This window comes from Kogia breviceps, chromosome 17 (genome assembly GCF_026419965.1).
Source record: "Kogia breviceps isolate mKogBre1 chromosome 17, mKogBre1 haplotype 1, whole genome shotgun sequence".
Lineage (NCBI taxonomy): Eukaryota > Metazoa > Chordata > Mammalia > Artiodactyla > Physeteridae > Kogia > Kogia breviceps.
Window position 1 is genome coordinate 76,842,660 of NC_081326.1, and position 22,394 is coordinate 76,865,053.

At 63.6% G+C, this 22,394-nt stretch overlaps 3 protein-coding genes across 5 annotated transcripts in view; 1 reads left to right on the forward strand and 2 right to left on the reverse strand.

Annotated features, from left to right (window-relative positions):
- FAM83H (family with sequence similarity 83 member H) overlaps positions 1-22,394 on the reverse strand; it is a 22,430-nt gene continuing 36 nt past the window's right edge. Inside the window, exons 1-6 of one of the 3 annotated variants that reach the window (XM_067017674.1) lie at positions 21,597-21,742; positions 21,285-21,512; positions 5,509-5,970; positions 4,807-4,971; positions 4,590-4,714; positions 1-4,390 (exon numbers count right to left, since the gene is read on the reverse strand). In XM_067017674.1, coding sequence (XP_066873775.1) covers positions 1,633-4,390; positions 4,590-4,714; positions 4,807-4,971; positions 5,509-5,955 — 3,495 coding nt within the window. In that variant the 5' untranslated portion in view covers positions 5,956-5,970; positions 21,285-21,512; positions 21,597-21,742 and the 3' untranslated portion in view covers positions 1-1,632. Of the gene's footprint in view, positions 4,391-4,589; positions 4,715-4,806; positions 4,972-5,508; positions 5,971-9,732; positions 9,837-21,284; positions 21,513-21,596; positions 21,743-22,394 lie in introns of those variants that run through there. The other 2 variants (XM_067017675.1, XM_059043218.2) reach the window with 2 other exon arrangements.
- LOC136792889 (uncharacterized) lies at positions 12,291-14,037 on the reverse strand. Its single transcript, XM_067017326.1, has 2 exons — positions 13,280-14,037; positions 12,291-12,359 (listed from the first exon to the last, which is right to left on the reverse strand). The coding sequence occupies exons 1-2, from the start codon at positions 13,892-13,894 to the stop codon at positions 12,291-12,293; spliced, it is 684 nt and encodes a 227-aa protein (XP_066873427.1). The 5' UTR covers positions 13,895-14,037.
- The window catches only part of IQANK1 (IQ motif and ankyrin repeat containing 1), a 19,217-nt gene continuing 15,403 nt past the window's right edge, over positions 18,581-22,394 (forward strand). The window contains 2 exon segments of the mRNA XM_067017327.1: positions 18,581-18,739; positions 21,763-21,899. Coding sequence (XP_066873428.1) covers positions 18,581-18,739; positions 21,763-21,899 — 296 coding nt within the window.

Sequence of the window (22,394 nt, forward strand, 5' to 3'; positions counted from 1 at the left end):
TTTATTTGGGAACATGCTGGAATATCTTGTGCATTGTTTTATTTTTAACACCAAAATGTGCAGAATCACATTTGAGGAGATGTCTTACTGAGCACGCTGTGGCGGATGCAGATGGGAGGCTCTGAGGGCCTCTGGCCTCTCCCTGGGCAGAGCCTCCATTTCCTGCGAGGGCCTCCCTCAGCGATAGGCCCGGCCAGGTCTGCTAAGAACCAGGCCAGGGCACCAGGCCAGGTAAAACCAAACTCGCCGACAAGCACGTCAAGGGCCAGAAATGCTCCAGCTTGTCCGGCTCCCCGGTGACCTTTTCCATTCGAACCAAAGTCTCTGCTGTTACCCCTACCTGGGCGGTGGCTTTGGTAAACAGCCTGCGAGCCGCCAGGGAGCAGGTGTCCCCCTACCCCACCTCCCCTCCCTTTTGCAGCTGCTCAGTCAGAACTACTGCCTCACTCGGCAGTCTTGTTCCTTAAATCCTTTCCCAGCCAGAGCAATTGGGGTTCCTTATACTTAAACAAACAAACAAACAAACAAACAAAACCCACCTATTTAAAAAGAAATAGCACAAACACTAATTTAACAGTGCTAGCACCTACTGTGGGGGGCTTTCTAAGCATCTGGTGCCCAAACGTGTCATTCTAGATCTACCATCCGGAGGCAAAAAAAAAGATACAAGCTAAGTGGGGAGCCTTGGACAGATTTTTGGGGGGTTGGTGACAAAGGTGGAAAGAACGCAGATCAGGGTGGAGTTGGGGTCTGCTGGGCGCCTGCAGGGCAAGGACCACTCCCACCTCCGGGGCACGGAGACCCCTCGGAGCAGCGGGCTGGGGCTCAGGTGCCACTGCACCTCGTCCTCTGCCCTCACAGGACACGAGCTCCGCGTCCAGCCCCTTTCTGCGGCGTGGCTGGGGATGGCACCTGTGAACCCGCATCTGCCGGGGACCCGTGTGAGGGGAGCACCCACCTGACGGCTGTGCCGCAAAGCCTGGCACTCTCGCTCCTCGCCGGCGCCCCGCGGGGGCAGCCTCCCCACGCTGAAGGGGCGGGGTGCCGGGAGGGTGGAAAGGGGCAGGGCAGGAAGTGAACCCGGCGACCTAGGATACAGGTGCGGAGGACAGGTCCTGAGGAGGTGGGAGGCCTCGAGAGAGGATGGGGCTGCCAGGCACCGAGGAGAGGCCGCAGCACAGCCAGAAGGCCACGAGAACAGGGGACGCCTGAGACACAGACACCCTGAGACACAAGGACCCCAGAGACTGGGGGACTGAGGCACAGAGGCGGGCCCCCTGAAAGATGGGGGACTGAGGCACAGAGAGATGGGTCCCTGAGGTGATCCAAAGGGGACCTGAAGCCCAAAGAAATGGTGGAGTCACACGCAGAAGGGCGGGTGGCGCTGAGGGTCCAGAGACCGAGGTGTGAGAAGAGTGGGAACCGGGGAAGTAGGGCGGGGGGCAGCTAGGGGCTGGAGCCCCTAGGGAGGAGAGGCCAAGGGGCAAGAGGCAGGGAGGGCCACCAGGTGAGCCTCAAGTGGGGCCAAGCCCTGGCTGTGCTCGGCCAGATTCCGAAGGCTTTGGCCGAGGACCCGGTGTTCTGCCTGACCGTGATGCCGGCACCCCGACCTGGAACGGTGGGCCAGGAGACTCACTTCTTGCTTTTGAACGTACCCAGGAGCTTGGGCATGAACTTGCCCACCTTGCTGTCCCTGGTGTCCTCTGCCGGGCCCTCCCCGGCCCCCAGGCCCCCGGGCTCCTCCTTTTTGCAGAAGACCTCGAAGCGGCTGTAGACGCGCTTCTCTTTGCGCATGCTCTCCATGCGGCGCAGCAGCCGGTCGTGCTCCTCCGCGCTGGCTGGCTGCGTGCGGTTCAGCCGGCCCTGGGTCCCCAGGCTGTCTGAGAGGAAGACGGCAGGACATTTGTCCTTGTTGGACATGTCAGGGGCCAGGCCGGCGGCAGCTGGTGGGTGGCCCAGCTCAGGGCTGCTCTGGGTTGGGGTCGGGGCGGGGACTCCGCGATGCTTCTGGCCATGGGCGCTGATCTGCTCCAGAATGGCTTTCGTATCATCCCGCAGGTTGCTGCTGTACAAGGCGTTGGCCGTGGCTGAGACCGCGCGCGCCCGCGGGCCCCGCTCATCTCCTGTGGCAGCCTCGGTGCTGTCAGCCCAGCTTGGCGACGGCCGCCGGGGGCTCTCAGGTTGCCCATTCTCCTGTGGCACCGGGAAGCTACCCTCATCCACTGCGCACCGCTCACCCTTGGGGCTCAGCAGCTGCCGCAGCCGCGCGGAGCCCTTGCGTAGGATCTCCATGGGGCCACCGGACGCCTCCTCTGTGGGCCCGGTCTTTGGAGACTCCCCAGAGAAGGCGAGGGGGAGGCTGCCCCTGTGCTCCGGCACCGGGGGCACCGGGCTCCCCCTGCACTCAGGGTAGGCGGAAGCAGGACTCCCCTTCTGCTCGGTAAGTCCCGTGGTGGGCCCGCCCCTGCGGCTGGGAAGCCCTGCAGGGGGACTTCCCTTCCGGTCGGGGTAAGCTGCGGTGGGGCTCCCTTTTGGCTCAGAGTGCGGCGTCGGGCGCGCCCCGGGCCCCTCTGCTGGGGGGCTGTCCCGCCCTTGCAGGGAGGCGGAGTGGAGCTGGGTGGAAGGGAAGCACGGGGGCGGCCGGTCAGCGCCGCCGCTGCGCCCGCCCAGCGTGTCCAGCAGCTGCGTGGCGGTGAGGGCGGCGGCTCCCGGCTGCCGCTCAGCCTCCTGGTGCAGCTGCTGCGTGAAGGAGTCGCGCAGGTCTAGCAGGTGGCTTTCGAGGCTGTGGCGCTCGCCCCCACCGCCGCCGGGTGCCAACACCTCCTCCCGCCACGCCTGGGACAGGACAGCCTTGCTGTGGCTGGCGACCGTGACTGCGGCCCCCACGCCGCCGGCGTCTCGAGTCAGGCCCTTGTATTTCTCCAGGAGCTCGGCCACCTTGGTGGAGACGGCGGAGCGCACGGCCTTGCCACTGGACGCCGGCATCTCGCTCCCCACCTCCTCCTTGGGCGGCAGCTGCACCTTCTCCGTGGTGGCCGCAGCGGCTCCGCCCGTGCCCTCCGCCTGCGATGCGCCGAAGATGAGCGAGGAGCGCAGCCGCGAGCTGCGCTGGATCAGCGGGTTCGGGCGCAAGCGGAAAGAGTCGTGCTTGGCCAGGCCTGCCTCCAGGCCCTCAGGCTCGGGGCCGTCGCCACCGCCGCTGCCGGAGCCCGGGAGGGACGTGGGCACGCGGAAGCTCGAGGCCAGCAGGTCCCCGGAGGCCACCCGGCCCCCAGAAGCCAACACGTCGTCTTCGTAGGCCTCGGCCTCCATGGGCGCGGGCAGGCCCTCGTCGCCAGCGTCCTCGCCGTGGCAGCCGCTCAGGTAGGAGGCGAGGCGCCAGTGCCGCAGTCCCGCCCGCCCCTCGGGCCGGCCTCTGCGCTCTGGCTCTGGCTTGGGCACAGTCTCTGGGCCTAGCCTCGTCACCGCTTGGCGGGGGAAGCGCTGGCCCAGGTTGGGGCATGAGGCCCCGTCCGGTTCCAGACCGCGGGGCCCGGGCCCGAAGGCCGGGTCAGAGCCATGGCGCACCTCCCGTGAGGCACCGGATGCCACGTAGTCCAGCCGCTGGTGTCCGTCCAGGCCGAGCTCCGGAAGGCGCTGCCCGGCGCCCGGCGCGAAGCCGTCCTGGTCCGCGAAGCCAGGGCGGCCAGCGCGCAGCTTCTCGAACGGGCCCTGAGGGCGCGCCGGTGCGAGCTGCGGGTCCCACTGGTAGTGCTGCTGGTAGAGCTGGTCGCGGTGGAAGTGGCTGGTCTGGAAGCGGAAGTCATCACCGTGGCTGAGGAACAGCTGCCGCGACACCTGCCGCGCGGCGGCGAAATTCTCCACGGCGGCTCCCGTGCCGTCGGCGGCCGCGTAGCTGTGCCTTTTGAAGGCGTCCATCTCTTGGTGCCGCGCCTGAAGGAAGCCCCGCGGGCCCAAGAGCTCCCCGCCTGGTTCGGCCTCGGCGTCCAGATGCCGCGACAGCGGCCACAGCCCCGCGTGCGGCTCCAGGGCGCCCCCCGGCATCCGCGGTGACTCCTCTCGACGGAGGGGTGACAGGAAGTGGCGGTCGGGATCGAGGAACGAGGGGAAGCCCAGGCCTTCTTCCCGAGGCGGTGGGAACAGGAGGTGGGTTCGTTTGGGTAAGGAGAAAGGGGTCAACGCCCCGGTCATGTGGCCACCCACGGGGGGCCCAGCCCCCACATATGGAGCCAGGGCGTAGGCGTCCATGCGGGCTAGCGCCCCGGCGGAGGGTACCAGCGGCTCGGACTGTGCGAAGAGGATGCGGAATTCCTCATCGAAGCTGGAGACCAGCTCGCCCTGGAACACGTGTGCCAGACTCCGGTGGATCTTCTCGAAGGACCACATAAAGCTGGGAGGAGGGTGGGGCCGGTCAGAGGGAGGGGGCGAGACCAGTCAGGGGAAAGGGGGGCGGCCAGGGTTAGAGGGAAGGGGCGGGGCCAGGCAGGGGCAGGACCACTGGAGCCGTGTCAGGGGGTCCAGGAGGAGGGCTTCTGGAGGGGAGGCCCTTTAATGGGGAGGGGCTGGGGGGGCAACGGGGCTGGGCGCACCTGTAGCTCCCGCTCATCACCACGGCACAGTCCACTAGGAGGAACTTCTCCTTCACGTGGCCCTTGAAGGACTTCCCAGTACGGCAGTAGTAGGTGGGGCCCGCCACAGTGCGCACGCGTAGGAACTGGGGCGGGAGAGGCAGAGGCGTTAGGTCTCCGAAGAGGGATCTTACCCCTTCCCTCCCAGCCACCCCCTCACCGCCCTCCGGTCACTCACGTCCACGTGGTGCAGGTTGATGTGGCACTTGTCGGCCATGTCCAGGAAGTGCTGTGCGTTCACCTCATCTAGGAGGATGTAGACCGGGACGCGGCGCGCAGCGGCCTCCAGCACTTCACTGAGAAGGTCCACGTCGGTGAACATGTCCATCACCACGGCCACCACCTGCGGGGGGGCCGAATCAGGGACGGAGGACAGACCCTCTGCGGTCCCCACCAGTCTCTGGCCAAACCTCCCCGCCCCCGCCCCCAGGGGAGAGTGGGGCCCTGTCATGGAATGGGGGTCAGAAGGAAGGGGGCTGCCAGAGGGGATATGGGGCTGCTGGTCCGCTAGGTGGCCCATGATGGAGCCTGAGGCAGGCGCAGGGCCTGCAGCCTGTTGGGGGCGGGCTGTCTTTCAGCTGGGGGCGGGTGTTCAGCCCAGGGCGGAGAGCCCTGATGGCACAGGGGGCAAGGCAGATGAGGCCCCCCAAGCCCCCCTGCCTTACAGGCAGCTGAGCTCCCGGGACCCCAGGGCAGGTATCAGGGCTGAGCCCCAGGCTCCATTTTGGCCTGGAGAAGCCTGGCCAGCCAGCCCCGGCCCCGCCCTTGCCCCCTAAGCTGGGCATGGATTCTTCTCCTTCACCCTCACACTCCTACTCAGGCTTCAAGGCCCCGCTCAGGCTGCCCTGCCCCACTGCCCGCTGAGCCCGGGACAGCACACCTGCTGGGCAGAGCGGATCATCCTTCGAGCCTCATCCTTGATGCAGGGGCTGTCAGGTGGCGGCGGCTGCACCAGCGTGGTGACCTCGGTGCCCTGGAAGCCGAAGGTCAGGGGCCAGCCCAGGTCGAGTTCAGGCACTGCCTGGTCTGAGTTCACAGGCCAGTAGGTGCCCGAGGAGCCATCGAAGTCCACGTTGGGAGGGCTGCCTTCGGGGGCCTCGAGGGCAACGTGCTGTGGGGCCCGCAGGTGGCGGCTCACGTGCTCCAGCTCCTCAGGGCACAGGAAGGCAGGTGCTCCCTCGGACGCCAGGAAGCGGCTATAGGCCTCTGGCCCGCCCTCAGCCAGCGCATCCACTGCCAGGCGGTAATATTCTTTGTAGTGGGGTGGCAGGTACCCGGGTGCCAGTGGGTTATCCCCCTGCGAGGAGCTCTGGGAGCGACGGGCCATGTCGGGGCCAGGGACCTGGGGGAAGGGCAGGGAGACGCGTTACAGGAGCAGGGGCTCTGGCCCCCCCACACACACATGTGGACACGCGTCATAGAAGGGGCTGTCAGTGACCTTGCGCGGGCTGTGGAGTTCAGCCTGTGCCTGGAGCTCTTCCAGGGCACCCCCAGAACCTAGCATGCCCCCTAGCTGGGGGAGCATCAGCAGAAGGCCCTGACACAGGCATCCCAGGTGTCTCTCGTCGCTCTGGCCATACTGGCCAGGCCCCTGCTTTCACCAGGAGCCAGGGAGCACCTGATGCTCCAGCTTTCCGCCAGCGGCTCCGGCTCCACACAAACCCCATTCACGTTACTTTATGGCCTCTGTGGACTCCTTCCTCCATTAAAAAAAAGAAAACATCAACGATATTTCATGATAGTTGGAATAAAGAAAATATAATCCAGGCTTTACTATTATATTTACTTTTTTCTTCTGATTTTATAACATGAACGCGTTTTCGTGGCCCCTGGCACTGTGTGCTGGACAGCTGGGCCGCTGCCTGTGTGTCTCTGCCCCCAGTGCCGGGGGAACCTGGGCTGCTGCCTGTGCCTCTCTGGCCTGTTACCGCCACTGTAAAATGCACCTGTCTCGGCCATAAAGAAGAAGGAAAGTTTGTCATTTGCAGCAACGTGGATGAACTTGAAGGGCATTATGCTAAGTGGAATGTCAGTCAGGGAAAAACAAATACTGTATGATATGACTCGTGTGTAGAACCTAAAAGAAATACAACCAGTGGATATAATAGAAAAGCAGCAGACTCTGACATGGGGGAGGGGGAGGTACAAAGTACTGGGTGTAAGACGGGCCCAAGGATGCCTTGTACAACAGGGGGAATAGAACCAATATTTTGTAGTAACTGTAAATGGATTGTAACCTTTAAAAATTGTATTAAAACATTTTTTTTTTTAATGCAGCTGTCAGGGTTGACCTGATAGCACACCTGGCCCAGGACACAGAGCTTGTCATGGGACGCGTTACGCCCCATCCACAGACCCTGGCCACTCCTGCACCTGCCCTACGGGGTCACACACTCTAAGCCCCACGATCCACTCGCTGAGCTCTCAGCTCTCCGAACCCTGACCCCTGTCCACCGTCCCATCTGACACCTCCTTGGGCCACACCCTAGGCACCAGCCCTCCCCGAGGCCTGTAATCCTGGCAGGAGCTTAGAGGCCTGTCCCTGCCAAGCCCGGCCCTGTGTGGCAGCAGCAACCTTTCCAAGTTTCTGGTCACTGCCTGGCTCCCTGCCGCACTCCAGAGGAAGCCAGAGCCCTTTGCGGTGGCCACTGGGCTCGTCCTGGGCTCCAAAGGTGCCTCTCCACCTTCACCCCAACTTCACAACAACAGCCACGCCCCACTGGCTCCACTCCAGCCCACCTGCCTCCAAAGGGCCCGCATGGAGGCCTGGCCTGGGTAAAAGCGGTCATTGGTCCTGGAAGGCCAGGTGGGGGTCTTTACTTGGCTCCCAGGGCCCATCTCCCCAGAATCCCTGAACTACCTGGATGCTCATCCCCCTAGCCTGGCAGGAGGGTCCGCTGGAAGCCAATCCTGCCTAGCCTGTGGCTTCCTGAACATCGGTCCTGGCTGGGGGGGCGGTTCTGCCAGACAACCCAGAGTGCGCCCCCCCCCCACGCCCTGCAGGTGCAGCTGGATGCTGCTGACTGGATGGGATCCACGGCCCGCTGGAGGCTGTTGCCTGAGAAAGTTGGGGAGTCAGGATGCCCTGGTGAACCTCTCCTGCCTGCCTTCCCTGGGAGGTGACAGGCTACTGAATGTGACGTGGAGGTGGGGGTGGGGCCTACCTGTGTGTCATTCAGTCAAACCTGGCGGAGACGCCACTTGGTCTGATTGTCTGAGGAAAAGCTGCTCTGCCACGCCTTAGAGGGGGCACCGTCCCCTTACTGTATCTGGTTACATACGGCTTCACTGTACCAGGACCAGACTGAGGCTGAGCACACGCGGGTATGAGGTGTGGGCCTGTGGGTACTAGGTTTTCACCCTGTACCTGATGACGCTGTTTCGGTGGGGGTGGGGGTGGGGGTGGGGTCGCACTGCATCTTTTTAAGATTTAATTTTTATTGCAGTGTAGTTGCTTTACTGTATTGTGTTGGCTTCTACTGCACAGCAAAATGAAGCAGCCACACGCATACATACATCCTCTCCAGTTAGGACACTACAGTGCGTTAGGTAGAGCTCCCTGTGCTGTAGATAGGTTGCCATCAGTTGTCTATTTTATATGTAGCATCAGTAGTGTATATGTTGTCAATCCCAATCTCCCAATTCCTCGCCCCCACACACTGCGGGGGACCCCCGTATCTGACAGCAGGGTGTGTGTGTGATCTCAAGCCGTATGTGACTGGCGGGGGGCGCTATCCCGCCGACAGCCTTTGAGGGTGCCGCTTCCCAAGCTGCGGAGACCTGCTAGAAGGGAAGTCATCACCTCCTACTTCACTGGGGAAGGGAATCAACACGAACTGTCCAGGCAGCAATGCAGTGCGGGCACAGGGGATGCCAGGTGGGCAAGCAGCCTTCTCATCCCACGGGACTGGTCAGGAAGGGGTACCCGTCCAGGGTGAGCCCTGGGCCAGGTGGCCCTGCCCTGGCCCACACAGCTATACCCATGACCCCGAAGACCTTATTCCTTTGCCTGCTTCCTTTCGTGGGTCTGCACACCCCTGAACTGTGGACCGGGCAGTGGCCGCTCGCAGCCAGCTGTGGAGCAGCCAGCAGCGTGCCTCACATCTGCCTACCAAGTGCCTGCCCTAAAGGAGGGAGGGGCGCTTATCCCACCCAGACCGATGACTCAGCAGGAATCCAGCTCTTTGGCAGCTGACCTCTGACCTCTGACACAGCGACAAAGCCTCCAGGCACGGCCCTCAGGGCTCTAGTGGGCTCCCTTACCAAGGGCCTCCACCGGAAGTCCTTCCCACAGGGCAGGCCTGGGGTTTTATCCGGAGGGAAGGATCTGGGGCGAGTGCACAAGGCGGACGGACCCTGCGCCAGGCAGACAGAGGCATTAGGCTGAGGGGGGGAGGATGGGGGTGAGATCCCGGCAGGGGAGGCTCATGGTCTGGAAGTGAGTGAGCTGCAGTTTTCCGGTGCACACTGCAGGGCCAAAGGGGGTTGCTGAACCCCAGGGAGTTAGGTTGACTGGGCCGGGTGTCCCATCCACCCACCCACGTCCAGGGACTTGGGCGCCACGGACTCTGCTCTCCCTGCACCCTACGGAGGCAACCAGACCGAGCCCTGGCCACTCGGGCCACCCAGAGGCCATGACGGCCTAGAAGGGGCGCCCAGAGGCCATGACGGCCTAGAAGGGGCGCCCCAGGGAAGGGGCCAGGCCAGCCCCGGCACCCTCTCCAGACTCCAGCTAGGCCGCGAGGGCGGGAGCAAGTCGGGCCAGCCTGGGCTGGCTCAGCCCGGGCTGGCTCGACCCGGGCCCGGCTCCTCCTGGGTCGGCGTCGAGCGAGGGCGCCCGCGTCCATACCGGTACACGCGGCCGCGGCGCCCCCTCGCCCCCAGCTCGGGCAGACCCGCCCGACCCCCGTGCACGCGGCCGCGCTTGCGCTCCCAGCGCCCCGCTCTGGGCTGCGAGGACCCGGCCCAGGTGGGCCGCCCAGGTGAGGCCGCGCGGGGGCGGGGGGGCGCCGATGGTGCCGACCCCGCCCCACCCCGCCGGCCCGGCCGCGGCCTCCTCCTCCCGCGCGCCCCGCCCGGCTGAAGCCCGGGGAGGGGGCCCTACCTGGCCAGGTGCGCGGGGTCTCGGGACAAGGGCAGCAGGAGCCGACCGCCGCCCAGCGGCCTCGCGGTCCGGTCGGTCCGGCAGCCACTCCCTGCCGCGGCCCGCCCGCCGCGCGGCCTGATTCACGCTCCCGCCCCCGCCCCGCCCGCCGTCCCCGCCGCCGGCCTGCCCAGGCAGCACCTGGGGGCGGAGCGGCCCCACCCGCGGCGCGCCCGCATTCCTCCGCCGGCCGGCCGCCCGCCGCCGCCCCCGGGACCCCCGCCCGCGCCCCGGGCCCCCGCCCGCGCCCCGGACCCGGCCGTGCCCCCAGGCGGCGCAATCCGGTACACCGGCCCGCTACCCCCGGAGACCGCTAAGGCCCCGACTTCCAGGGCCCCGCGCCCCCAGGCGCCCATCTGTTCGCCGAAGGCTTAAGGTCCCTGAGCCTGACCCCTGAACCCTCGCCCCGGAAGTCAGGGTGACTCGAAGTTCCGGCTCAGTCGCTAGGAAACGGGCCAGCCCCACGCGGGGGGCGGCGCTTCTGGCCTCGCCTACTGGCTGCGGAAGGCAGGTGAAGCAGGTGAGACGGTGGGGGCGGCGCCGAGTCCGGGGCAGGGCAGGGCCTGGGGACCTGTGAGCACAGGGGCCCCGCACCACACCCGGACGTCCCCCACTCCGACGCCGGCACAGAGACGCCCCCATACTCGGATGCCCATAAGTACCTGGGACAGCCACCCCCCACCCCCAGGCACACAGGGACCCTGACCGCAGATCCCCGACACACGCCGACCCCACACACGTATAGGAAAAGCACTGCACCCAAGGGACCTTCATTCCCACACGTGTGGACACCACCCCACACCAGTCCCCTCCCAGACCGATCCCGGCACCGAGCCCCCCCCACATAATTGGACCCCTCTGGCACGCCCACGCTCATATGTAACAGACCCTGATTGCATGGGGTCCTCTGCACACACCTGTGGACAGGGGACTCTACAGGCACACAGTGACCTGCACACACAAGGGATGCCACACGCACGCTGAGCGCCCACATACATAGGACCCCCCGTGCACATAGAACCCTGAATCCATACAGGACCCTACAAGCACACCAAGTCCTGCGCCTGCCATACTTGGGCACATGCCAGTTTACACACATACAGGATGCTCTGCATGCACGGGGGGTCCCCCATGCACTGACCCCCCACAGAACCCTGCAACATACAGGACACTGCATGAGCACTGAGAGTCCCTCACGAACCGAGGACCCTGCATTACCGACCCCCACACGGACATGGGACCCTGCAAGCACTCTGAGCCCTACATGCTCCTTCCGTGTGCATGTGTGCACACACGTGCACAGACACACATGGAAGCCCTCAGCTGCCCCTAGGTGCCTCGGTCCCCGCAGCGTCCCCCGCAAACACTTCAGATCCCTACTCAGAACCCACCGCCTGGGGCTGGCCTCCCGAGGAAATGAATTCTGGGGTCAGCTGAGTGGACTAGGGAGGGGGGTGTTGCTTCCAGGCCCTGACAACACCACCTGCTGAGGCCAAGACGAGAGAGGGTTGGGCGTGCCCGGTGTGGGCGAGGTGGGGGGGTGTTTGTCAGTGTCTGGCGGTGGTGCTGGGGACAGTGGGGGCATGGAGGCTTCAGCAAGGCAGGGTTGGCTCAGGCTTGTGTTTAGGATGAAGCTGGTCCAGCTGGCAGCCCAGTGGTTTGGAGCAGGGAGATGGGTACCCGACATCGACCCTGGGGTGAGGATGGGTGAGCCAGGGTGGTGGGGCCAGTGGAATAAGGGCAAGGGGGACAAGCTGTGGCCAGATGTTCTTGCCAGGCATTCCCACTCAGGCTGCTGGGCACACACACCCCAAGAACCAGGGGCAGGCGGGTGGGCCAGGAAGCCGGCAGGAAGCTGTGCTGTTGGGGTGATCCTGTGTTCCCCAGTTCGGCACCTGCTGTCCGTCCACACAGGTCCAAGCCAGTGTGTGATGCTGCCCCTACCCCCGCTGCCATTCTGACCACACCCTCCCTGACCTTTCCTACTCACCCCCAGGAAAATGAGCAGTAAGAAGGGGGGACCCAAAGCTGCGCCAGGGAAGTGGCAGACGTCCTTCCACAGAGCCAACTCAAGAGCCGCTGCTGCCGGTGAGTGTGAGCCCTCTGACCTCCAACCCTGCTCAAACTCTGACTTGTGACACATGCTATGCAGCCACCCAGGGACACTCCTTCCGGGAAGACCTTGCTGTCTGAGAATGGCCTTCAGGGGATCTCTGAGTCAGGCTTGAGTGTGGTGCACTGAGAATTCAGAGCTCAGATGTCCATTCCAGACCCTGACCCTGAGTCTTGTACCCCTGGGGCTGGGACTGGGCTTGGGGTCCCGGGGACAGTGTTCAGAGGAACGTGGCCTTAGGACACATGGAGATGGGAAGCAGGCCCGCGTGGCCTGAATATAGGTTCTGAAACAGGGCGGGGCTTGAGTTCATGTTGGGGATTCTCATAGACTAAGCATGTGGTCCACTCTGACCCTCTGCTCCACCTAGGCTACCCTGTGCTTTTTCTTGTCTGCTGTCGCTCCCTCAGGCCATCCTCTCTTTAGCCACTTCCAGCCTGAAAGATGACAGCTTGTCCTCGGCTTCCTGGTCGTGCTATGGGCCAGGAAGGGCATCTCCCCCATGTCCGCCTACCCATTGTTTCTCTTCTTCTCTGAGTCCCATTTCTTCTCCGTCACGACACGCATCTGGGTTCTTTGCTAAGCTGCCAGCACCTTCCGGGCTGCGGCTGCGGGTCCTCCCAGCGCCCAGGCCCGTACCGGGGTCTGTGCTTGCTAAGAGAGCCCCATACCCTGTTGCTCTGCTGCAGCCCCTCTGCTTGGCGTGGGCCTGGACCCCAGAGGCCTCCCGGATCCCAAGGTCTGGAGGGAGGGTGGCGACTGCTCTTCACGCCAAGCCAGGTGAGCCCCTAGCTCCCCAAAATAGCCCCAGCCGCGTCTGAGGCGGCAGCTGTCCAGGAATGAGGATGACAGGCTCAGGCGCCGCGTGCGGCTTCCGCCGTCTCAAGCCCTAGGAACAGGCTCTGCAGTAGACAGGAGGCCGGCCCGGTGGGCCAGGAAACTGTGGTGGGGAGGGAGGGGGGATGACGGACCTCAGTTCTGCTACCTGCTGACTGTCCACCTGGGCCCTGGACCCAGCCCTCAGCCCACACATTGCTGGCACTGTGCTGGGCAGCTCCCGCCCGGGCCCACCTGGCCAGGATGCCTGGGTTCTCTGCAGAGACACCTCTGCCTCAGTTTCCCTAAACAAGCTCCCTCCTTGGGCCCCCTCTACCTGGCAAGCATTGGGCTGGCCCGAGAGGGCTTCCCGTGCAGCGGTCTTTGCCGTGCCCTGTGTGGCGGGCGCCAGCCTCACTGAGCAGACATGAAAGCCGGCCCACAGGTGTGCCGCGGCGCACATCCGCCGGGCTCCGGCCTCCTGGAGCCCTGCAGGACCTGTAGGTGGCTCGCAGGGTCACCACACCCCCGGGGCTTGTCCGGAGCCTCCCACACCTCCACACCCCCTCCAGGCCTTACCGGGTCCTGGGTCCGAAGCGCCTCAAGGCCCTCACACCGCAGTTGCTCCAAGGCCATGGCCAGCTCCAGCCCCTCCACTTGCACCCAGGCCTGCTCCTCCCGGAGCTGCTGCAGCCACAGCGGCTCCTCCTGCCACAGCTGCATCTGCAGCTGGACCCACCGCCGCCGCTCCTCCAGCAGCAGCTGCTCCTGGGCCAGGCGCAGCTGGACCTCGCGGAGCCTCGGTGGCTCCGGGCCCCGGCCCAGCGTGAGGCCGCCCGCCCCGCAGCCCTCCGTGTCCGCAGCGGGGACCGGCACCAGCTCGGAACCCAGAGCGGTGGCCTTCTCCGGCCTCTTGGCGACCTGTGGCCGCTCTGGTCTGGCCACTCTGGGCTGTCCCCGGGGAGGCAGCTTGCTGCCGGTCACGTGCCCCGCAGGGGCCACCCCTGCCTCGTCCCGAGGGCCCCTGGGGTCAGGGGGCGGCAGCTTGGCCTCAGGGCCCTGCTGGCCTGTGGTCTTCCGTGCCCTGCCCGTCCTCCTGGCCCGGGGTTTGCGAGCTCGACTTCGTCTGCCAGACATGGCCCTGATCCGGCGCCCGTGTTGCCCGGTGTCTGCTCCCCGGGGGCCCAGGCTCATCAGCTGGCCGGCCTCGATCAGGCGGGCTCAGAGGGCATCCCTGGGAGGCCACGACGGTGGGCCCTCTGCTCCTGCAGCCCCTCGTGTCTGCCCTTGCCCTGGCTGGTGCCACGGCTCCGAGGAGGCTCTGGCCTGGGCTCTGGCTTTGGCCTCACAGCCCCACTCTGCACGCAGGCTGGGCCACGCCAGAGAGTTTATAGGGACTCGGCGGTGCTGTGGCTCACCCGGCGTGAACGCTGCCTGACGGGCTGACACGGCGCAGGACTGGATGGGCACGGGCCTCTTTGGCCAGACTGGGAGGGAGACTGAGAGAAACCGGAGGAGGTGACTCCTGCAGCCAGACCGCCGGCTGTGTGTGGCGACGAGCCTGGTCTTGCCCTGGGCGGGCACCGGTGCCCCACCACCCCTGTCCCACCCCGTCCACCCCAGGTCGCAGGAAACCCCAGGTGCAGCCCACAGGGCTAGGAGCCGCCTCCCCAGACTCGCTGGCCATCCAGACAAGACGCTCACCAGCCACAGACGATCCTAACCCAACTGCCACAGGAGCCCCTGGCTCAGCCCGCACGCACTGGGCACCTCAGCCCCCGCCAGCGTGCTCGGAGGAGCCTGGGCCGCCCAAGCTTGCCTGGGGCGTCCTGTGGAGCTGAGGGATCGCTCCCTCGTGGTGGAGTCCTGCTGGGGGCCAGGCTGCGCCGGGGGCTGCTGGAAGAAACTGGACCTTGAAAGGCCCAGGTGGCATTTTGTGGACTGAGATGGGGCGGTAGGAAGAGCCCGCCTGCCCTGAGGTGGGGCAGGGCTCTTGGGGACGCCCTGGTTGGGGGGTCCGGCTGCTCAGCCCACAGGGGCCCAAGGAGACCCCGCCCGGCCAGCCTTTGCAGCCCTGGGGACGCAACTGGGGGAGGAGGTGTAGGGCCGGCCTGAGTGCTGGTGTCCGTCCCGTCCTTTCCCCCCCCCCCCCCCCCCCCCCCCGCCGCCGCCGCCGCCGCCTCCTCCCGCTTCCTGGTGGGAGGGAGGCTTGGGACCGACTCCTCCCCAGCATTTCTCCAGCCCGGGGCCGCTGACTCACGCCCACGCCCAGGGCCCCATCCCAGCCAGCTCTGTCACACTGGCTCGACTGGTTTGCCTGGCGCAGCCCTGCCTGCTGCGCCCCCTCCCGCGCAGCCCTTTCCCCAGAGGCTTGGCGGGGAGGTCGCCGGGGAGCAGGGTGGGCGCCCCGCAAGGGAGTGGCACGGGCGGGGGGCAGTGTTGGGGGGGGTAGGGCGGGCGGAGCGTCCGCCCACCGGAGGTCTCTGCACACCTGGGCTCGCGAGCCCGGGCTTCGGGCCCCGGGTGCGGGGCGGTGCTGACGCGGGCGCCCCGCGGAGGCCGTGGCCCCGTCGTGGCGGCTTCGCGACGCGGCTGCGGGCGGCCGCTCCTGCACAGCCGGGACGCGGCCCCTCTTCCGGGGGCCCGTGCACGTCCGCACCTCCGCCGCGCTGGCCGCCCCCTCCCCGCGGGAAGCCAGGAGAGAGGAGCCAGCCGGCGACGGGGCCCGCACCCCCGGAGCGCCCCGAGGCCCCGACAGGTGAGCGCGCGCGGGCCCCGTGTGCGCGGAGCCCCTCGCCCCGTGCCTCCAGCCGCAGGTGGGCGCCCGGTCCGCGCCGCCGGCCGCTCTGCGTGCCGTGGCGGGAGCCAACCTCGGGGCGTGGGCAGCCCGGGGACGGCGGTGGGCGCCCTCCGTCCCAGGCCCTGTCTTCTCAGCGCGCAGCCTCCGCCGCGGCTCTCGGCAGCGGCGTCCACAGCCGAATCTTTACCCAAGTCTTTCCTCCTGCGGCCCAGACCCACATCCAGGCGCGGCCCAGCCCTCCCCTGGGGGTCCTCAAGCCCCACGGCGCGTCCGGAGCGCACACGCCGCGCGGCCTTCCTCTCGCGTGTCTGGTCTCCCGCGACTGCGCCCTGCCGAGCCTGTGCCCAAGCCCCCACCCCCAAGGACGGCTCTCTGTGCTCCGGCCCCGGCTTCCTTCACTCCCTCCCGCCTTGCTGGCCGCTCACCCCGCTCCGAAACGCCTCTCCATTCTGCTCGTCTGGTGGCCGCCAGCAGCCAGTCTCGCGTGCGGGTGTGATCCGTCCCAGGGTGGTGCTGGGCTCACCCCGGATCAACTCCCAGCACCACCGGTCTCCTTTGTACCTCGACCCCCCGCCCCCCTAACGGGCCAGGGCAAGGAGCCTGACCTTGTCCTGAGGACAGAGCCAGACCACAGAAGGTTTGCAGAGTCCTGACTCGATTTTATGGAAGTTATATATGCCCAACGCATGTATCAGAAGGGTGTCCAGCAGCAGGGGACTGGGGCTCGGCAAGAGGCAGAAATGAGAGGAAGTGGAGGACACGGGCAGGTCAGGCCCCAGAGGACGTGCCGTCAGGATGTCCAGAGGCTGCGGCCGCTGCTGTGCCCTCGACTTGGCAGCTCCGCCGAGCATTGCCTCTAATTGCCCACGTCCTGGTGTCTCTTTCTCAAGACCCAGGCGCCTGGTGAGGAGTCCAGTCTGCCCTTAGGTCACGCTCCCATCGTCAGGCAAAGGAGGGACGGATGTCTGCCTCCCTCCCCCCATTTTGGTTTCTGTAGTGGGAAGTGGGCTCCCACTGAATCTTCTAGAACAGAGCCCAGACTTACAAGGTAGGGGTTCCGAGTCTTCAACAGGCCAGTGTCATGTGGAGAAGCTGCTTTCCCGCTCTGGGTCTGTTGCAGGCAGTCCGTCCAGACAGCATCTTCCCCAGCCTCCCGTCACCACCCACGTTCCTGATGATCTGTCCAAATTGTCAGCCAGAGTGTATGAGTTGATATAAAGAAGGGTATTTGGTAGGACGGGGTCTGGTCTGGATCAGCCTTGATTGGAGGGCCTTGCGCTGTGGGCCCACGTGTCACTAGCTTCTCTGCCACCACGGCCACTCTGTTCATGGGCCTTTGCCTAAGCACTGGGTGGCCGAGGAGAAAGGCTGGCCGACGTCCATAGGACAGTCGTGATGTCTGCCTGGGTGTCTGACGCCTCCTCTGCAGTGGACTCTCTCTGGGGGCGTCACCGTGAGACGCAGAGCCAGCCCCGCGTGCTTGGTGCCCTCAAACCTGCGTCCCCGCTGCTGGCCCCTCCGCACGCCTTTCCCTGGGCCTGCCTGTCACTGATGTTCCAGACTCGTTCATTTCAGGCTCCCAGTGAACCAGCCAAGCCCTTCACCGGTGCCCTGCGCGCCGCAGGCCACTCTTTCCCCATCCACGGGAAGTTGAGAACCGGGTCCCCTGGGAGATGTCCCTCCTCCGCTGTCCTTTGGGGCCTCCCGAGAGAAGAGCTGTGATGTGGCGGTGGTCAGTTTGAGTGGTGCCACCCTGTGGACTGAGCTCTGTGAATCAAGCCCGAGTCCCTCCTCCACCACCTCCCCCAGGAATGCCGTTGGCGTGGGCTGGGGTCCTGGGAAGCGGCACCGACCCTCAGCACAGAGAGGGGGGTGGACACCTTCCTCCCGCTGGATGCGTCCTTTCTGTCGTAAAGGACCGCTCTGTGTGTGCCCAGTGCCTCAAACCCGTGGAGCGGGGACCCCGGCTCAGGGTGGGGAATTCAGGCTGCTTGTCCTCCGGTGCCCCCGTTGGACTTCCAGGCTCCACTGGGGCCGGCAGCATCCCGAGAGCCGTTCTCCAGACCCAGAACTGTGTTCTACCGGGGAAGGCACAGCCTTGCTCTGGAGCCTGACGTCTGTGCCGCGGCCCTCCCACCGGCTTGGCCGGAGGTCCCCCACGGCATCCTTCTCCCCACAAACACCTTCAGCTTATCAGACCTGCTGGCCACCTGGCCTGGCCGCCTGGCCGCCTGGCAGCTCACGCCTCTGCCACGACCTCTGGGCTTGGCCGTTAGCCTTCTGGGTCCCCCAGGACGTGGGTGGGGCGCTGTTCCTGAATACGGCACTTGCTGCTCCAGAGTCTTGAGAGGCCTGCCAGGCGCTGGGCCTCTTTCTGGACGGAAGGAGGTCCAAGGCGTAGCAATTTATGTTTTTCCTTTAAGGTGCCCTGGCGTGTCCCAGCATGTAAACCCTAAAGACTTCATTAGCGTGGTTCTGTCTCCCACCCGCTGGAACTTCCTGGATCAGTGAACTGTCAGGATGACCCAGGTTCCTGTGTTAGTTCCCTGTACCTGCTATAAGAACACGTAACGTACATTTAGTGTCTTACGACGGCACAGATTTATTATCTCGCAGGGCTGTGGGTTAGAAGTCCGACATGGGCTTCAGTGGGCTAAAATCAAGGTCTCGGCAGGCCAGCCATGCTTCCTGCAGGCTCGAGAGGACCATCTGTGTCTTTGTCCTCTTCGGGCTCGTAGAGGCGCCCACGGTCCTTGGCTGGTGGCTTCTTCCTCCGCCTTCAAAGTCAGAGACCTTCGTCCAAAGTCACAGCTTCCTCTGCTCCTCCCCCGTCCTCCTCTTCCACTCGTGAGGTCGCTGTGATCCCGTTGCACCTACGCGGACAATCCCGGGCGCTTTCCCTATCTTAAGCTCAGCTCATGGGCAGCCTTGGTTCCATCTCCAGTCTCGGTTGCCTTTTGCCACGTAGCACAGCGCATTCACCGACCCCCGGGCACAGGACAAGGACGTCGTTGGGGGCTGGCGTTCTGCCCTCCGCCGTCCCTATGAACTATATGGTGACAGGAAGCCAGAGAGCAACCATGGTCCTGAGACAGGACAGGGAAGGGCTGCTGCGCGGACAGGAGGAGAGAGCCGTGGCCAGCCAGCCGTTACACGCCACGGTGCCCCGGGCTGTGTGCATCTGCTGCGGTGGAGACGCCACTTCCAGCCTGGCAGCCTTGATTGCTGCTTCCGCCGGAGTAAGTTTCCTGCCATCCACCCTCCTCCACGGTTTAATGGAGATGTGATGGGCCCCACCACACCTGTTTTCCTCAAATCTTTTGTTGTTGTTGTTCGGTTTTTTAAATGTAGGCTTTCTTTTTTTTTTTTTTTTTGTGGTACGCGGGCCTCTCACTGTCGCGGCCTCTCCCGCTGTGCACCACAGGCTCCGGACGCGCAGGCTCAGCGGCCACGGCTCACGGGCCCAGCCGCTCCGCGGCACGTGGGATCCTCCCGGACCGGGGCACGAACCCGCGACCCCCGCATCGGCAGGCGGACTCTCAACCACTGCGCCACCAGGGAAGCCTAGGCTTTCTTTTTTGAGAGCAAAATTGAGGGGAAGGCACCGAGCTTTCCCATAGATGCCCAGTCCCCACACATGCACAGCCTCCCCCATTATCAGCATCTCTCACCGGAGTGGGACACTGGTGACAAGTGATGAGCCGTAATCACCCAGACCCAGTCCGTAGGTTACATTAGGGTTCTTGGTGTTGTACACTCCGTGGGTTTGGGCCAATGTACAATGACGTGCACCCCTCACTGTGGCATCATCCAGAGTATTTTCACTGCCCTAAAATTCCCCCGTGTCCTCTCAATCCCTCCTACCCCCTTCAGTCCCTCACAGCCACCCATCTTTTCACTGTCTCCATAGTTTTGCCTTTTCCAGAATGTGAAATAGTTGGAATCATACAGTATTATAGCCTTCTCAAATGGGCTTCTTTCACTTAGTAATCTGCATTTAAGGTTCCTCCATGTCTTTTTTTTTTTTTTTTTGCGGTATGCGGGCCTCTCACTGCTGTGGCCTCTCCCGTTGCGGAGCACAGGCTCCGGACGCGCAGGCCTAGTGGCCATGGCTCACGGGCTTAGTTGCTCCGCGGCATGTGGGATCTTCCCGGACCAGGGCACGAACCCGTGACCCCTGCATCGGCAGGCGGATTCTCAACCACTGCGCCACCAGGGAAGCCCCCTCCATGTCTTTTTGTGTCTTGATAGCTCATTTCTTTTTAGCGCTAAATAACATTCCATTGTCGGGATGGACCACAGTGCATTCATCCACCCACCTGCTGAAGGCCGTCTTGGTCGCCTCCAACTTTGGGCAACTGGGAATAAAGCTGCTGTAAACATCCGTGTGTTGGATTTGATGTGAACATAAAATTTCAGCTCCTTTCGGTAAATAGCGAGGAGCACAACTGCCGAATCATTAGAGTATGTTCCGTTTTATAAGGAACTGCCTGTCTCCCAAAGTGGCTGCGCCGTCCTGCGTTCCCACCAGCAGTGATGCGACTTCCCGCGGCTCCACGCCCTCACCTGCGTCTGGCGGCGGCGTGTCTGGAATCGGTGTGCAGTGCTATCTCGCTGTTGTTTTAATTTGCATTTCCCTGCTGACAGATGATATGGAGCGGCTGTCATATGCTTATGTGCCATCGGTGTATGTTCTCTGGTGAGGTGTCTGTCTGTTCAGGTGTTTGGCCCATTTTAAAATCAGGTTGTTTTCTTCCTGTTGGGTTTTAAGAGTTCTCTGTATATTTCAGATAACGGTCCTTTATCATTTGTATTTTTTTTTTTTTTTTTGCACGGTACGCGGGCCTCTCACCGCTGCGGAGCACAGGCTCCGGACGCGCAGGCCCAGCGGCCATGGCTCACGGGCCCAGCCACTCCGCGGCACGTGGGATCCTCCCGGACGGGGGCACAAACCCGTGTCCCCTGCATCGGCAGGTGGACTCTCAACCACTGCGCCACCATGGAATACCCGAAGTTTTTAATTTTAATGAAGTCCCGCTTATCAATTGTTTCTTTTTCTTTGGATTTATAGCTTTTGCTTGATATTTGGCAAATGCCCTTAGGATTAAGCAGCTTTGAACGTTGGGCTTATCTCTCTGGGTTCTGCCTTACTCTACATGTTGTTGTCCCAGGAATTCCTTACTATTTTTATTTGTTCTTTAATACTTTCAATGGACTTAAAAAAAAAAAAATTATTGGAGTGTAGTTGCTTTACAACGTTGTGTCAGTTTCTACTGTACAGCTAAGTGAATCGGCTATACGAATACATCTGTCCCCTCTGCTTTGGCTTTCCTTCCCATTTCGGTCACCACAGAGCACTGAGTAGAGTTCACTGTGCCATACAGGAGGTGTTCATTAGTGATCTATTTTATGCATAGTATCAGCAGCGTATACATGTCAATCCCAATCTCCCAGTGCCTGGTGAACGCTGGCAGAGGCCACCGAGCCCTCCAGGGGAGGCTTGGGAGAATAGTCAGCATCGGGAGAGCACTGGTAGAAGCAACGCACGGTCCTCCTCCAAGGGCATCTGGCATCTTCTTCAATCTAGGAGCTGTGAGGCTTTGACCTTGACTGATGTCTGGGAGCTGGACAGTAGTGGCTGCTGTCAGGTTTCCGGTTGGCAGAGCCTGGCGTTTCTCTGACTACACAAACCGAGCAACACCCCGTAGACGGCCCGGCGTCTCGCCCCGCGTCAAGGCCTCCTGACCGCCACCCTGCCTGCTGCCTATCGCGATACCCTCTTACCTCCGAGAGTTAAGTGCCGCTGCTGAGCGTCTTCTGTTCTGGAATCCCGTCCCCGCGTTGATGTTAGGGCAGTGAACCTGGCCTCCCCAGTACCAGCCCAGCCTCCAGAGGAGAGCCACCACTGAGCTCACGGGTGTGTTTTGTCATTGTTTTGATGAAGGGGTGCCCTCTGAACCTTCCCAGGGGTCCTAGTCAGGTGGAGGCTTCAAGGCTAACATTAGCCATTTCCTGTAAGAACAAACAAACGTCGTTTGGAAGTAGTTCGCCTCTTTCTGGAGCCGACCTGCAGTTCCCCGCTCCATCGGCTCTGACCCCTGACTCTGACTGCCGGCCTGGGTGCAGCAAAGGGGGACCTAGGGGCCTCAGGTGAGGTCTTCGTGGTTCAGTAAGACCGCTCTCCTCTGGCAAAGGGGCAGGAGACGTTTTCTGGTGCGGAACCAGCAGCTGACGCTGGCGAGTGCGGCCACTGCCCGGGCAGCACGAGAGCGTGAAGGAGACAGAAGAGCGGAGCCCTTACGCTGCCTCCTGCCTGCGGGTCCCCTCTCGCGCCCCCTGCCGGCCGGGAAGCCGCGGGGTGTGCTGCGGCGCCAGCAGCACAGGGCGGACCGTGGAAGGGTGGGCTGGATGCTGAGAGCGAGGGCGCGCTGGCCGACGCCCTCGGCCCTCGGCTGTGACCTCCACACACGCCCTTCCCACGCGCGTGAGCTCCCACACGGCAGCGTGTGCTTCCGCCTGACCGTGCAACGGTCCTGGGTGTGGCTGAAGGTGGTCTCACTGTCTTTCCAAAAAGCGAAAACAATGTCCCGGGGGCCTCTGCATCCCTGGGTGACATTCATAGCACCTTAAATTCATTCACGTCTCACCTGGAACCTGGATTTCCTGAAACTTAAATACAGCATTGTAAAGCTTACCAACACCAACAAACCTGACATAAAATAGAGGAGAATAAAACAGAGTGGAAGAGGAAATTAGTCAATATATATGAATACATGGAACAAACAGGGAAGAAACAGACGCAGCCACTGCGGTTCTCATCTCCGTAACTGACCATGGGCTCCCTCTCTCCACCGCCCATTCCGTGTGCCCTTTGCCCTCAGCTAGGACACCTGC

Bases quoted from the DNA above. Each gene is read 5' to 3' on its own strand.
- LOC136792889 (XM_067017326.1), bottom strand. From the start codon at position 13,894: ATGAGCCTGGGCCCCCGGGGAGCAGACACCGGGCAACACGGGCGCCGG. The intron at 12,360-13,279 runs GTAAGGCCTGGA...CCTGGCCCATAG, and splicing joins CGCTTCGGACCCAGGACCCG to CACGACCAGGAAGCCGAGGA.